This window comes from Cyrtonyx montezumae, unplaced genomic scaffold (assembly GCF_038088225.1).
Source record: "Cyrtonyx montezumae isolate F1298 unplaced genomic scaffold, pur_monq_1.0 scaffold_7, whole genome shotgun sequence".
In the NCBI taxonomy this organism is placed as follows: Eukaryota; Metazoa; Chordata; class Aves; order Galliformes; family Odontophoridae; genus Cyrtonyx; species Cyrtonyx montezumae.
The window spans coordinates 16,627,728-16,644,676 of NW_027072078.1; the positions used below are offsets into that span (position 1 = coordinate 16,627,728).

General features: G+C 37.5%; 1 protein-coding gene across 1 annotated transcript in view; it reads left to right on the top strand.

Moving 5' to 3' along the window:
• PARD3B (par-3 family cell polarity regulator beta) overlaps positions 1-16,949 on the top strand; it is a 359,707-nt gene that overhangs the window by 216,059 nt on the left and 126,699 nt on the right. The window contains exons 17-18 of the mRNA XM_065750387.1: positions 10,715-10,921; positions 11,911-12,145. Of these exons, the coding sequence (XP_065606459.1) occupies positions 10,715-10,921; positions 11,911-12,145 (442 nt within the window). The remainder of the gene's footprint in view (positions 1-10,714; positions 10,922-11,910; positions 12,146-16,949) is intronic.

A 16,949-nucleotide genomic window follows, 5' to 3' on the forward strand; every position in this document is an offset into this window, starting at 1 on the left:
CCACCAATCTTGTCCAAAGAAAATATCAGCGAAGGAGGAAACCATTACTTAAGATAAGAAAAATTTTTTAAATAACATACTCCCTAGAAAACTATCTTAAAAAATACTTAAATTTTTTTTAAAGCATTTGTATTTCAATGCCATGGAACTAGAAAAAAGTGCAGTGAAAATTTGTCAAAACATAAAAATAAATTAACTTTGGAAGTCATTTATCTGAACTGCACTCATCACAGATGCACATATAGAAAAAAGTTGGGGAAAATGCTGCAATTACTCCTGCAAGCTGCAGTTTGTACTCAAGTGCTCTTGCCTCAGAGAGTTCACATGCTGATGTGTTTAAAGCGTGAGATATTATTTCAAGATAACTGATAATCTATGATGAAGCATCTTTGTACTATTTATACTTTTAAAGCTACTACTTTTTTTCTATACCTTTGACTCCTTGAATAAACAAAAACAGCTTTTGAAAGAGTAAAAAGGTTCCATTTGACAGGTGTGTAAATGCACTTGTTTCTTCTCGCTCCTTTAGCAGGACTGGTGTGGGGGCAAAGAAGAATGTCTCTGTGGATTGTGAAAATAGTGAAGAGCTGTTTTTAACCTATACATCACTACTTTGAATCCACCTCTGGCTGAGCTTACTACTATCTGACACTTGTGCTGTAACTTGTGCAAAATGTGTGAATGCTGTCTGACTCTCGTGGGCAAGTAGTCTGATGCTAATATATGGTGCCAGAGGCAGACAGCTGTCAGAGGCCAGATACTCAAGCTTCCCTAGGCTGGCACATAGTGGAAAAGTGTTGATTTACTCCAAAGGGTTTGGCCCCCAGAATTGGACCAGTTTGTTGCAAATGAGATGTCCTGTTTCAGTTGTGCAGTCCCTGTTAATGTGAGCACATTTAGCTTTGTGATCCTAGGTTAAGACTCAAAAAGGTTGCATTTACAATCAGTTGTATTGGATCCCATTCTAGGTATAGATTGTAGTTCAGTATTTGAGTAGGCAGTTGCACTGTAGCAACTTGCTTTGAAGGGATTGAGAGTTGTGTGATCCTGTAAAACAGCTACCTGTGTAATAGTAAGTTTTGAAATTTCTCTGATGGATCCAACTGCCAGGTATTTGAAGCAATTGAAGCTGAGGCCTAGTTCTGCATGATCCACAATACTGTGTCAGTTTCTGATATCACTGATCCAGAATCTGTTCATTCAAGTACATCCCAGTCTACTGGATGCTTGACTCTGCTTCATGCTACATGAGTGTATGAAGTCATTAGACAGAATTAGTTGTTTTTTCAGTTATATTCAGGCTCAACTTAAAGGAAGCCTTTATTTTTCTAGAACTAACCATCTTTGTTTTCACTGTATTAAAATATCATTTGGTTGTGCTTCACTCATACCAGGTGATCGTGATAGCAGTATCACTATGGCACAGTGATACCACTGCTGTTTATCACTCTTTTAAACTTAAATCACTCTTTTAAATTTTAAAATATGGATTTTTTTGTACCATAACTTTGGATCATATTTTGACTAATATCTCTAGACATGACCCAATGATTGATGAGGAATGGCAATGAGAAGAATTAGTCACCTTCCAGTTTCATTAGACCCCAACTTTCTGCAGCTCAGTACTGTATTATGTTTAAGAACATACTCCATCAATTCTTTAATTATCTGGCTAGTGGAAGGGAACACTGTGCTATTATCTGTGGACAGAGAAGAAATACAAATAAGAGCAGATAGAAGAATGACAAGAAAAATTTATTTATATTCATTTGCCACTACAGTTAGATAATATTCTAAGTTGTTCCATGTGGCAATTTTATTTGCTTTTCTAATTTTCTCTTTAAACACATTGTGTATTGCAGAAATACTAAACATGATTGAATAATTAATAGAGTAACATACATCTTTAGGATACTAAAACCAGCTGATGAGGAAAGGAAACTAAGAAATCTGGGGAAGTTCCCTTTCTATGGGGGATACTTATGGCTAGGTTCGTATTTGCTAAATACCTAAGAGTTAAATCAGTTTTCAAAAAATACAGATTTGAGAAACTGATGTTAATTTCTCATTCGTGTTCTTGCCTTTTTTTTTTGTTGTTGTTGTTCTTTATAAGATTTTCATTAGAAGGACATATCATTACTTTCATATCTGAGAAGGGAGGTGCAGACTTCTAAGGGAACAGTAGTACCTGACAAATGTGAGTTGTAAAGCAGTAAATCGTATGGACTAGGTCTCTGAGTTAACCAGTAAGCAGAAGTGGTGTTCTGACTTCATTTTTAAGAATGGCTGGGATTTTAATCCAGTTGTGAGCTTTGTCTGTTAAACCCCCAGAAGACTGCCAGATGTCCTTGGGTACAAATCTGTGTCTTTGCACACTGTAGAACAGTTTAGCAAACCCCTTGGCTGCAGCTGTTCACAGGGAAAATTTCTTGCCAATTTTTTCATGATTTGTACGTGATTTTTCTACAGATTCACTTTCATGGAAGGAAGCCCTGAGAATGTTTCTCATGTTTTAAGACTGACAAAGTACCAAAGTTTTTATTTTGCTTATTTTGTCTCTGCACACGTGACCCTCTGCCTTCTTGCATTTATTTTAGCACTGTACATCTAATTTAATCATGTAGGCTGAGAAGCATGAATGAATGTTCCTGTCTGGAAAACAGCATGTTTCCCATTCAGTTATTCAGGTATTGCAGGGGATGTCATTTCTGGGTTTGTTTTCTTCCAGAAACAATCCTTGTCTCTGCAATGGAGATGAAAGATGTTTTAATACAGAAGGTAGTTTGAAAAAAACAAAACAAAGGTGAAGTGTGTACGATGAAGCTAGGTGAAGATCCCAGTACCACACCTGTGGGTGTAGCTATTAGGAAGCAATAATTTATAATAATAAAATAGCAAATTTTGAAGTATTCAAATAATCTTACTGGGAAATAAAAAGTAACTTTTGTTCATGGCTCTTGTTGGAAACCTACATAACCTTTTCAAATTGTCTGTCTGATGTCTTGAGCCAGAACTCAAAATCTTTTCTTAGTCAGTAGTAGGTTTGACAGAATTTTATATATTCTATTAAAGAGCTGGATTTTCATACAAACTTTTTCAAAACAGTTTCCAGATGAGATTTGTTGAGCTTATAGAAAAGCAATTTCAACAGTATGTGTGTTTTCATGAAAGACTGTGTGTGAGTATGTATGTAGATAGGCAGATCGCAGGTGTATTTGTACATTTTATGCTGGTAATCTCCTGGTCCATTCAAAATGTACATTAATTTCTTAAAGTGAAAATTAAACCTACAAAGGTTCTACTTAAGCACCTTAAGATAAACAGGAGAAAATAGATTTATTTATGAAAACCTATAAACTGAACCAAATGTAGGTTAGGAATAACAGATGCAAGTTCTCTATTCCTTCTGGTCTGCTTTATTTTAAAGTGCAGGAGGGACTGAACTGTCTTATATTTCTATGCTGTTAGGACATGCTGATTGCCACAGTAGGTGATCCTACTGTTCAGGATTTTTGAATATGGGATTATCACTGAAAATGGCTTGCTTATCCTGTATGTGCCTGAGACCTTGGAGTCTGAGTCCTTGGAAGCTTTTGTAAATACATTTCAGAATCTTCCCAGACGGAGATGTTTGCCTGTTTGTAGCTGGCTCATCTACAAGTGGCTCCATGATAAGGTTAATGCCCAGTTAATTGCTCCTAGCCTTGACATGCAGTTTAATTGCTACTTGGCCAATATATGTTTATTGGTTGCTCTGTGCAAAATTCTAGTGTATGTAGTGATGCAAACCACGGACTGGTGGAGGGCAAACAAAATAAATACAGTATTTTATGTTCTTTTAATTCAGAGCCAAGTGGATTTGGATGAAGTGTTTATTTAGTTTGCTGGCTGCTTCAGATGCTGTGGCATATTGATTCCTTTTATTACTAGCAGCCATTTAACCTGACCTCTCTCAGATCTAGTATTTTAAAAGCCATAAATTTTAACTTTACTTAAGAGCAAGGACTGAAATGCTGTGAAAGCCTTTTTATTAGCAGAGCTTTCCCTAACTCCATGGACGTGTGTCACCCATGGCAACAATATTTAAAGCATCTTAAATTAGTGGCTGTTGGGCAGTTTCGTGGTGGTGGGGTTAGCAATAAGGAGATCTCATAAATATCTCAAGCACGTGGGATTCACTGATAAGTGTGGAGATAGGTGTAGTAAAGAAATGCCTTTATCAGTAGCAAAAGGAATCTTCTTTCCAGGTAATTTTGCTAAAATCTAGCTTTCTTCCTTACTCTTAGTGTTCGCAGATAAGGCGAAACACACAAAAACTTAAGGGAAGTGCTTTACATAATTTATTTTTTAATTGCAAGTTAAATATGTTTAATGAAATGTATTTTTCTGTATTGCCTCACTTTGGCTTTTCTTTTACATTAATAATCTCGCTTGTTGATGCAGTAGCCTAAATTAATCCCTGCATGATGCTGAAAGCAGTCTTTCACGGGCAACCTATGTGACTAAAAAAAAAAAAAAAGTGCCCAGGCTAAAACTTGATGACAAAAATGATGTACCACCACTTTTTTTTTTTTCCTAAAAGAAAATAAATGTGAATAAAATGATTGATATAAAATGATTTGTTTCTGCATTCACATGCAAATGACTCGCAATGAGGCTTTGAATTAGTGAAGAAAACAAAAAACAACCTTTATTTGAATTATTTACTTCCTTATAATTTGTTACTTCAATCAGTCCTACTTTTAAAAATCTGATTTCAGGCTGGATTGACTAAGAGTTGAATAATAATTCAGCATTTACTGAAACTGATAGATTGTAACCATGAATTTAAGGCAACTCTTGACTTGAACTCTGTTCAGCTACTGATGAAGTTTCCTCCTCTGTCCCTCAGGTCAAATTTAACATTCTAGATGTTAGCCTCATACCATTAAAAGTGACTTTGTTTGAATGGTAGTGCAGGGACTCTCACTTCATGTAAAGCTTTGGCCCAGGAACAAAAATGTTGTTTTAGCTTATGAGAAGTGTAATTTATATCAATTAATCTGAGAAAGTGTCACATTTCCCAATTGTTTAGAACAGGATTGAAATCTTTGACCTTATCAAAAGGTGGGTGTGGAAGTAGGAGTAAAGCAATCACAAGGCACTAGAATCTTTATTACTTTTCAATTCCAGACTGATCAATTTACAAGGTGCCTGACATCACAGGGGAATCGTATTTTCTAAAAAAACGGACTTTTTCCTGTCTGCATTGCTTTTTCTGTACCTGCTTTCCCCCAGCAGGTTGTAACAGCTATATCTAAAATCAATTTGACATACATAAATATCCTGGAGGAGAAAGCTCCTATTTTGTAGGTCAGGGAGCTTAATTTATACTCAGGCCTGTCCTGAGGGCTGGTATTGCCTCTTGCACCAGAAGGGAGAAGGCACCGGCCTGCTGGAGGAGGCCTCCCATGCCTAGGAAAACTTTGAATATACAACTGTCCTGTGAAGCAGAAGGTTATGCAAGAAGTTTAACTAGTCTAACAAATAAAACTGGTATTCATTTCTGCAAGGACCATTTTTGCTGCATTTTGTCCTGCGTGCAGTGTTACTGCATGTGCCATTTCTCTGAGCATACTTTTGCATGGTGTGACTTTTTAGTATTTTTGAGGTGCTTTATGGAGTACATATTATTCTTTCTGAAATATTAACGTGTTCCTTCGCTGTGTCAGTGTTTTTTAGTGATAAGACTGTAGGAATCAGCAACACCAGCACACCTTGCTAAGATGACAGTAGTCATGCATTTTCTTCTCTTGCCTAATGATTGCCTGATTCCAAACATGTTCTCTACAGCTGCCTGAAGCTCAGCATACGTTTGGGGCTCCAAATTGTGAACCGCCGTTATTCATAGTTGAAATTGCAGTTTATGCAAATCTGAGCTAAGTTGCAATCATTATATGGAGTAAAATAGATTGAAATATCTGTAAATCTGAAGCCTGTAGCTGGCTCTTTTTAATCAGAGGAACTTGTTAAATTTTCCCATGCTTTGATTTCTCTCTCTTAGATATTTCTGCCAGAAGTGAGGCTGTTCAGTATTCCTGTTTCTAATTTGAAATGCTCAGTTTGAGGTATAAAATGAGAAAAACGATACATGTTGTCTTTAATATATGAGTGCAAGATAGTGATTTTCTTTTTCTTTTTATTGAGCCCTTCATAATATTTTTCCGTGCTATTTGAATAGTGTTGAAGAAAAGGATACCATATGGTCTGAGGTTATTCTACAGAAATATTCTCTTAAAGCTTTTTATTTGAAAATCATGAACTAAATGATGTAATAATTTTCAAATTCCTCCTTTCCTGTATCGTTTTCTGCATTGAATCGATTGATAATTGAGGAAATACCTGAATATAAAAGTGAGAGAGGAAAATATCCTTTGCAGTTGTGCATACTGCCATAAATAAATGAAACTACATTAAACAAAACGGTTCACAAAGAAGTGAACGTGAATTAATTTTAGTCACTGTATAACGTTGCAGCCTTATGGGAAAGAATCATGTCTGTCCACTTATTTTCTGTTGTTTCTGTTTTCTATCTTGGCCTAATGCTTATCAAAACAGAAAACTATGCTTTTCACTTCACATACCCATTTATTTGGGGCTGGATGTTCTTACTGCCAGTCTCTTGCATTTTGTGTCTTTGGACATCTTTCCATTGGTTGGCAGGTCTGGTTCATTCATTCTCAAACAAATGGTATCCCTACAGCATGGATTCATTTTGACTGTTTTGCTGCAGGGCCCAGTTGGTCAGCCTGATTGCTGTATCATATGATGGATATTCCCTCCCTCAATAACTTTATGGCTTCTCTTCCATTCCTCTCTGCAAACGTGCCTTTGGGGGGGTGGCTTACATTGCCCTCCACACTCTTGTTTCCCTTTGTTTTTTTTGTGACTTACATCTTGCTTTTGCTGTGTTTCCTTCTGGACTATGAAAAAGAAAGGAATGTGCATACGTGGGAGAAAAAAGAGAAGTCCGGAAATACCTGAAACTATAGTGGTAATAGTAATAAGAGAATGAATGTAAAGTTCATAATATTATGTAAATTAGAAAATTTTTGGTAGCCGTGTTGATGTTGAAAAGAAAATGGAACTATATGTAATGCCACCTTTCAAATAAAAGGTGATTGTTTATAGCTACCATCTTGGAACCAGCAACGTGGTTTCAGGCAGTCATAGGCAGACACTGGCATCAGCTGCTGTTTTCTGAAGTTCAGAAGAGATTCATAAAACATTGCACCATTTATGAACTAATAAAGTGGAGGGTTTTTTTTATCAGTGTTCTAAGAAACAGTAAAATGAGGTCTAAAAATTTTAAAATGCATAAAAGAAAAATTTTTACACTTAATGAACAGTTAAATTATTCCTTGCACAGATCACATTTTTGCATTCAAAAAAGCTAGATATTTACACGTTCATACATACGTCATCTAGAAATGCCTTCTCAAATATGAGATTTTGTTGTTTTGTGAGGTTTTTTTGTTGTTATTTTGTTTTTTACCAATGAGTAAAACTCATGTTTTCATACTTAGAGCTGTCCAAAGGTGTGCAGAAAAGGTTGCTGAAGGGGGACAGGGCAGGGAAACTTATCTAGCTGAAAGTCTGTTTGGTACTTGTTTGTTATGGAGTTTAGGCATTTTTCTTTACTGCATCCAGTAATAAATGCTGCCTGCAAAAGCATGGGGACTGCTCTGCCTGCTTATGGAAGCAACTGGGCTCCCATCTCTTTAGTTGCACACTAATATGTAATTGCTGCAGCCTTATAATGAAAGGAAAAGGGAATGAAAGCCAACCAGGAAAATTAAAAAGTTCTCTCTGAAAACTCTAGTGGATATGCCCAAGGAAACTTTGACTGAATATCTGCCTTCTTAATAAAACTGCATTGCTCCTACTGTCATCAATAAGAAAAAATGCTATCATTCTTCACCTGGATTCAGATGGTTCTTTATGGGAGGATTTTGATAATAAGTGAGAAACTTGCAGTTGTTGCCAGCAAAATTTCAGACTAAATGATTACAGCTTTAGAAAAGGGCAACTAAATGCCTGATAGTCATTTGTTACTAAGGGTCACAGTAAGCTTTTGAATAAATGAGAGCACCTTTTAAATGGTAGAATACAGGAACAGTGGAGATGAAATTTCACTTTCTTTGCTTGTGAGAAGTATGGTCAATCTTTGCCGTTTTATTTGGTCTTTTAAGATAGCTCCATATTTGATTATTATTTTGGCCAATTAAGTGCATATAAGATAATTCTATTTCTTCTAGGGACATTAGAGATAAATGCAGTATTTCACGACAGTGTTGTGCTGAATTTTGCAACTGAGGAGTACCCCATTTATTATTTTTTTCCCTAATTTTAATACCAGACTGATAACACTACATGGAAGTTACTGTAACAGTTTTCTTAAAAATATAAAGACCCAATAAGTTGTTGCTAATTACTGCTAATATTAATTCCTCGAATGGGCCTTCACAACAGGACAAAATGGTAAAGTAAAGGCTATTTGTACAGAAGGAAACACAGTTTGCCAATAACTGTAAGTGTCCCGTGTAGTTGTCTAAGAGCTGTGTGTGACGGATCCTGCTCTCTGTGACTGGCTGCACCAGGCTGAGCAGTCGCCTAGTCAGAGTAATTGGCCCTGCTCTGAAGAAGGCAGACTCTAGCTGGTGTTTCATCCCAGACTTTTTTTCTTTTTTACCAAGTCATACAGCTGAGGGCACTGATTTAATGCAGCACTGCTTATACTGGGATGTGTGAATAAACACATTCGCACTGCCTTTTGACGCAGCCGTTTCAGGAATGTGGGCACTGCTGCGGCCTGGAAACAAGCACTGGCTGCAGGACCTCCCCAGGCCATGGTTGCTGACAGATTCCCAGGCCCCACTGCCCATCACGTCCGTGGCACCCTCTTTCTGACCGTGGGGCTGTTGCCTCGCTGCAGGCACCTTCTGCTGTCCCCCAGCAGATACAAGTCCTCAGGGTCCGAGGTGAGGCACTGCGCACTTCCATCGGTATGGACCCGGCCAGGCTGAGGGCTGCACCTTCCCAGGACTACAGCAGCTGGCCATGCTTTGCCTGCTGTCACCTCGCTGCTGCACCAAGCCACCCTGCAAAGCTGTTTTCTGCCTGAAAAACAAGAAAATTTTTCTTCTGCAGATCAGAGTGGCTTTCACTTTGCTGCCTTTTACAGTGATTACGCTTCTCTTGTCTGTTTTTGCTCATTCTCAGGCTGATAGACACCACAGTGCCTCTTCCTGATGCACGAATTTGTAGTGATTTTGAGCACCTTTGTATTGTATGCAAGTCATTGCTCTTACTCCATTTTAGCTCTCGCTAATTTGGCAATAATGGTAGTCTCCAGAATGGCAATTAGTGAACAAAAGAAGGCTGCACTGTGACCTAGCAACCAGGCTTTTTTTTTTTTAACTTTTCTCGTTTTTTCTTTTTTTCCTTTCCTCTTTTTTCAGCTACATTTCAGTCTGCAGGGAATGGAAGCATACACTGATTCATGTAGACACTACTGATGATTATTTATTTTCCATTTAAGAACTCACTTATCTTACTGTCTTAGTTCAGAAATAGCTATGCTGTAGGATTGCTAAAGTCACTGCATAGTATTAACGTATCATTCTTTCTTGTGATCCTTGAATCTCTTCAGGGGTGACGCACACATGTGAAAGTCTTCTTATATTGTCCTGTTGCTTGTGTTAGTATCCCCTTAAAAAGTTGAAATCTAAAGTATTCTGTGCTCTCAAAGAAAGCAAGGCATTTTTCAAGGCAAACTTTTTTCATCAGTGTTTTTGTATCACATTTACTTCACTGCCATGTAAAAAGTAAGTAGTTACTACAAAGAGTTTTAAATTATACTTTATTTGTGAATTTCTCTACTTTTTAATACCCAAGTATTCGCTGAACTTTTTTCTCTTATTCCGCTAGTATTGTGTTAATATTAATTAACAGTAATGCTACCACAAAAGAAACCCTTTCTGAGGTGGAAGAATCAAGTGCTCATAGAGAGGAAAGGCTTGGAAGACTTGGGAATATATGTGTTCTTTCTTTTTTGTATGAAGTGCTTTCTTATCCCTTAAAAGAGGAGGTAACAATGTCCTTGGAAATACTTTTTTTTTTTTTTTTTTTTTTTAAAAAAGGGGCTGCTGTGTATCTTGATAGCATGGTCCTCCTCAACTTGGAGAAAAAGGTTAGGTAAGACTATGATAGAAGTTAATAATATCTTAGAAGTGTATCTGAAAACATCAGCCATTCAGACAACCTGACTCATTCTAAAAGCTAAAGCTTGCTTTACAGCAGTGCTTATTTTTGTGACTCTAAGGATAATGTCCTCTGTGAGACTGTTAGCAGTGTCCAATTGGTCACTGCTGTCACAGGATGAGGAAATAACCCCATCCTTAACATTGGTGCAGACTTGAAAAGTAGCAGAAAGAGCTTGCTGTTGCCCATCACTGTTATTAGGTCTGTAAATCACATGCCATTCCCTCCAAGTCTGAATGAGGATCTCTACAGAACTAGGTTTAACTTGATGTTATTTTTAGAACAAATTACGTTGATTGCATACTGTTTCAAAAGCCTCAACTAATAAAGTACACAATTAAATGTACCTATTATACAATTTGAATTTCACTGTGTGATTTTAGGTCTAAAAAGGTAACTATTTGTTTTCCAGATGCTGCTGGAAAGGATTTTGGTCCTACTCTAGGACTGAAGAAGTCCAGTTCCCTTGAGAGTCTTCAGACTGCTGTAGCTGAAGTTAGGAAGAATGAACTCCCTTTTCACAGACCCAGGGCCCATGTTGTTCGTGGTCGAGGGTGTAACGAGAGTTTCCGAGCTGCCATTGACAAGTCTTATGATGGACCTGAGGATGTAGAAGAGGGTATGTTGCTACTGGTGCTGTTTCAAGGAACCACTTTCATTTAGCTGAGGGCTAACTTAGTAAAGCGTATAAGCAAGTGATTTAGTTCAATTGAATTTGATCAAATTTAAAAAGCTGCTTAAGTCTTGCTGAATGGGAGCTGTCTTTGTAGTACCCCATCCAACCTTGACTGGATTTAGTGCAAAGTCTTCACGGATCTCCTTTGGGGCAGGGGTACAGTGAAGGAATTAGAATTAGAACTCAATCCTTAAATAATTGTATTTTTTCAACTTCAAGAAGCAGCTGCCTTCTTCAGATTACACCAAAAATTATCTTGCTTGTTTTACAGAGCTGTCTGCAATTCCCCCTTCTCCAGCTAGGAAATTTGTTTCCTGGTATAGGCAAGGCAGTGTGTTGATAGCACCCTGCTGCTCATTCGTTCTGTCGCCGTGGTTTTAAAGACCCCATTCTGGAAATTGTGTGTCCTATAGCACGAAGCATAAAACAGTGCTTGGATCCTGTGCCCTCAAACAGAAACAACACAGATCCTCTCCAATCAGGCAGAACAGTTTGTCTGTTTCTTCTTCAGCTATGTTAAAGTGGAAAGATTCCAAGGAGTGAATGAAATCATATTTTTACTGGTTGGTTTTGTTCAAGTACTACAGTCTCTTGTTGAAGTAAGCATGTGATGAAATGTTTCCATCTCGGCATGTCAGTTTTCTTGAGCTGGTGGATAAGTCAGATTTCAAGCAGTATAGTGTCTTAACATGTCAGGTTTTCTTATCAGGATTAATATCATCAATAACAAGTTGCTGTAATAATTTTGTATTTAATTTACAGTAGAACTTTTGCTTGAATTTGCTAGTTATGTTTAGTCTGCTTTTTAAATTATACAATTAAAAAAGTACGTTTTGTGAGTCATTTGAGCACCTTGTAGACATGGGTGCTATATTTCATGCGTTTGCATTTTGATGGGCCCTTACTATCTCCATTTCTTCTTTCTTGTGCAGATGGTTTTTCTGATAAGAGCTCTCACTCTGGCCAAGAAGCGCAGAATATGGAATCTGCCCCTCCAGGGAACACTGAAATAGAAGATGTTGAAACCAAAGTGAAAAAAGACAAAAAAAATAGAGAAAAAGAGAAGAAAAAAGAAAAGGGTAAAACTAAAATCAAAGAGAAGAAAAGGAAAGAAGAAAATGAAGATCCAGAAAAAAAAAAGAAGAAAGGCTTTGGTGTCATGTTGAGGTATGTCAATTTAAAAAGCAAAACAGCCACCCATGCTCATTATAACATGTGAAACAACTGATGCTCTCATAAAGTAGTGGAAAAATTATTTCACTTGGACTCAAAATAATGTTTATGTTATTTAAATAGAAAGCAGTTTATACTTTTACACCAAACTTGTGGCTGAGGCGGAAGACATTTGGCAGACAAAATGTCTTTTTGTGCCTTTGAAATTCATTCCCATATGCCAGAAAAAAAATGTATCAAGGTTTCTGGCTTAAAACAAGCATGTGTATGGGGCGTAGGTTTTATGGGGAATATTTCTGAGTCATATGTGACCCACTCCCATACTCAGGCATTTGCCTCCTCTTCCATTGCTTGTCTGCTTTCTTCACAAGCATTGGAGAGAGCAGAATTGCTTGTGTTACAGTGAACGGACATTTGCTGCTACTGAAAACTACTAGCTATGATAAAATCTTTACTTCACAGCTTCAGCCATTGCCTGCAGTGGCCTAGAGATTGCTGTCCTGACTTCATGACTCACAATTGTTTGGATTGCTTCCAAACTATTTTGGCTTTTGGTTGTTTTTATGTCTCTGGTAACACAGAGACTACATAAAACTCATCTCAACATTTCTGTACTTCTGCTGTAGTCTTGGTGATATAGGCACTGCTTGCTTTTACTACTACCTCTGGTACTTGTTAATTCTGTTGAGCAGTAAAGCGTTTAATTTAAGTGATATTTGCAATTAATATACATATGAATGAAATTGTCTCCTATATAAAGACGTTATTTGACTACATGACCATGTGGTTACTGCCGACACTGAAGTCTTTGTTAGCTTTAGGGGAATATTGGGTTAATTGTTGGACTTGATAATTTTGAAGGTCTTTTCCAACCTACATGACTCCAGAATTGGTATTTCCTATCATGCTCTATTTTAGACAAGCTGGGTATATACAGAAGCCACAATCATTGTGTAGGCAAAGATGTATTTAACTTGTAATTAAGAAATTTTTGGGTGACATCATTCACTCCGCAGTAATATTCATTAGGACACCGGTACCGACATAAGCTCTCATTGCAACTCTCTGTTGATATGTCTCTGGAGTTGAATGGTTTGTTTTGTACTGACATGAAAAGTTTTAACTTTCTTGCTTCCATATATCATCAAAAGGAATCCACAAATTGTTCTACTGAGTTTTAAACACTGAGGAGATATTTTCAAAAATATACAGGAATCATTATCTGCCAAATTTGCATGATTTCAATATTTGTTAATGCTTGCAAGGTAAAGATACGTGGGCATGCCAGTCTGCATTCAAATGGAGCTCTTTAGAACGCTGAAGAAGCACATACTCACACCTGTGCATTGCACGTGCATTTGTGTTCATACCGTTTAAAGAAATGGGGCTTAACATGGAACCACAGTCAAAACACTGAATAATTAGGAGGGTGACTTCAGCAGCTCTCTTTTTGTATATGTTTAGCTTTATGCCTATTTCCATTCATTTTAACTCTTTGAAGTGAATGGGACTGTGAGAAGATGAGAGTAACACAGAGGTCTGACAAAAACGTAAGTATTCTGGTTCATGTATTGCTAGCGGAATTGATTAAATTTGAAGTGCAAGTTCTGTCTTTTGGAAGCATAATGCTTGACCCACAAAGAGCAGGGAATGACATCAGAATCCAAGGCAAGTGATTGCAGTTGACAAAAAGTCCAATAACAATCAATATGCAAAGCTGAGAACAATAGGTTACCATTCTTAGCAATTCACTTTTTCAGACTGTATTTCACATTCTGGTTGTACACAATCTTTACACATCTGTTCTTTTCATATGCATGCTTTTTATTTCATTTGTCTTCCCAGCAGACAGTGGTGGTTCTTAATATTTATTTATCTGTATGGCAATGCAAATGAGAATTTCTGTCCCACACCACTGAAAATCTGTACAAAGTCACTAAGATAGGGGGAACAGGTTATAGTGAACAGAGGAGTTGTTTGTAAGAGCAAGCAGCTTAGCTAGGATGCTTTTGGATGTACTTTGTCCTTGTGAGCATTTCACCCCAGAATTTGCAAAATTCTTTTTCAAAAATTTCCTTCATGAGAAAGTGGGAGTCCCAGGGGACCCCCAGCCATGTCAAAAGTGAAAGAAGGGTAATGACCTGTAAAGATGGAACAAGGGCAAACAGCATGGGTTTGTAAAAGAATCAGAGGGACCACATGAGCTCAAGAAGAACAAAATCAGGCTGATATTTTTTTAGGGAAAACTGCTGTGAGTGATGTGAAAAACAAAAACAATGTATCTGAGCACTTTTTTTAAAGAAAGAATGGGAAAAGAATCAGTGAAAGGCTTGAACACTGACTAAACGCTAGATTCAAGAGGTATTTTTAACACTAGAGTTTAGCACTTCAATGTAGAGTGAAGAGACTGTCAGGAGGACTAGAGATGAGACGGCAGTAAGAAGGTTTAAATGATCAAGTATTATAGCAGCACAAATGGAAAGAAACAGACAGATTTTTTTATGACACAGTGGAGATAAAACTGGCATGTTTTATTGGTAGAACATCTGTGGAAGGAAAAAGAGAAGCTGCATATGACAAAGTTGTGAGCTTCTGCAGCAGGCAAGGTGACTACTAATTCCTGGTAGTTTAAAAGAAAAGTAGAAAGAAGTATTTAGAAACAGATATGAGCTCAGTTTTTGACATGCTGAGTTTAAGTTGGAAAGGAAGCCTGCCATAGGAGGCACTGGAAATGTAAACACCATAAGGGAGCAGAAAGCTGGGTGAAGAAGGAAATCTGTGGTGTGCCTGCCGCAGATGTGGTGGTAGCTGTACTCTGGTTCCCCAAGTGGGACACTTCACCAAAATGAGGGATGGGGAGTGCAGCCCCTGCTAGGCTGCCAGGAGAAAATAAGTTCATAAAGCAGGTGCAGGAGATGGGAAGAGTGTGAATCTACCTGGAGCAGTACAATGCCATGAATTTTTCAGGCTATTCTAATGACTGCAGCCATTTGATCTTGCTGAGAACCACACAGATGTGTTCATATTTCTCATAGTTTCTGGGCTGCTTTGTTCAGAGCTGTTTTGGCCATGCCTGAGTAGTTCTACTGTGCCATGTAGATGCAATTGAACAGGAAAACAAGCTTGCTGAACCCATGTCAGAATTGAGTTGAGATAAGTCAGGAGTGATCATCTGTGATGAAAGCTCCCAGGCCAGAAAGGCGGTAAAAATGTTTGAGCTTTCACCAGAAAGCTCAGTGCTGATGAAGGCACATTGTACTGTCTGCAGAATGACTAGGAGTCAGATGGAAAGGAGAACTGGAGTCTAATGTAGCTGCTGGAAATGTCTCACTTGTCTATGATAGAGGTTTTGTACTATGCTGTGGTCATGTTTACCTCTATACCAAGTTTTATCTTGATAGCACATCTATGTGAATTGGGTTATTTCTGCCTTTTAATCAATAACAAAGCATAACAAGATATTAAGACAGACCCCCAAGTATTTATCTGTAGTACTAGAAGGTGCAAGTGTATGGCTTTAGTCTTTCGTAGCTGAGATTTTTGAATATATTGGAATTGCTACTGCATTGGGGTTTTAGCTTCTTTTTTTTTTCCTTTTCTTTTTTTTTTAATTTAACAACAGAAAATAGCAAAGCTGTTAGCAGTTGCTAACAGATTTCACTTAGTGCCTCATCTGTTGCTCAGCTGCTATTTACTTGTAGTTCCTGGTCTTTTTAAGAAAAAAGAGGAAAAAAGTATGATTGCTTTCCTGCTAAGCTTTTCCTGGATTGAAGCTTCACTAAGGTGACTGTGATTCAGGGAGACTATCAAGAAATCATGTTTTTATTTTTGTAATGTGTTGGTTTTTTTGTTTTTTTTTTTAATGTTCTGTTTTATTCAGTATGAACTGGAGCTCCTGGCTGCTGCATTTTAATGACTGCTGCACCTGGAGCATGGTTAATATACTGGAAATTTAAAATGCAGATGATACTGGTTATTACTGGTTAAGTCTCTATAATCCAAAGCACTATTTTACAGTGGTGCAGACTGCATAGTGTTTGTGGGTTTTTTGTTTGGTTCTGATGTGTATATTGCTTGCTTGCCTTGGGATTGAGTATGCATATGTGCTGGTCAGAGAGCAACAGAAGTTGACTTCATTAATTGTTTGTATATAACATCAGTTAAGCATGCATCACTTTTTGGTATTTTCTGGGACATTGCACCATCATAGCTTACTAAAAAACAATGCCAGTCAACAAACAGCAAAGTAAATTGACAATAGTATAATTTCTGGAGCTGTGACTAAATCTATACTGTAGGCTCAGAAAAAAAGTCACTCTTTAGCATCCGTGCTTAAACTTGAATTAGAAATACCTTGGTTCCATGCAGAAGCATTACAGGAGCAAGATTATGCAGTAACACACTACAATCTTGGTTCATACCTTTCCTTACATTGAGGTGACTGATTCTCTTATTGTGGTGAGCCTTGAGGAGATTGCTGTACCTCAGCTGAGCTTCTTTATGAATGTTTTTTGTATTTTCATGCACAACAATTTAGCAAACCTGTGGTTTTGGGCCTTTGAATAATGGAAGTGTGTAGTGTCACTGGTTTAGAGAGCTTTGTGAGGTGGCTGTGTGGACTGTTTGGAAGGATTAATTAACCCCTGTGCAGGATGGCAGAAGCCCCTGATTCTGAGTGCTACTGCAAAGCAAATCTAGCCAAAAGGTTAATCTAAAAAGAAAAAAAAATGAAAGAAAAAAGTTATTTGTATTCCTTGGTTTGCTTGGTGAACCTAGACTTTAAATTTGTGATCTCTAG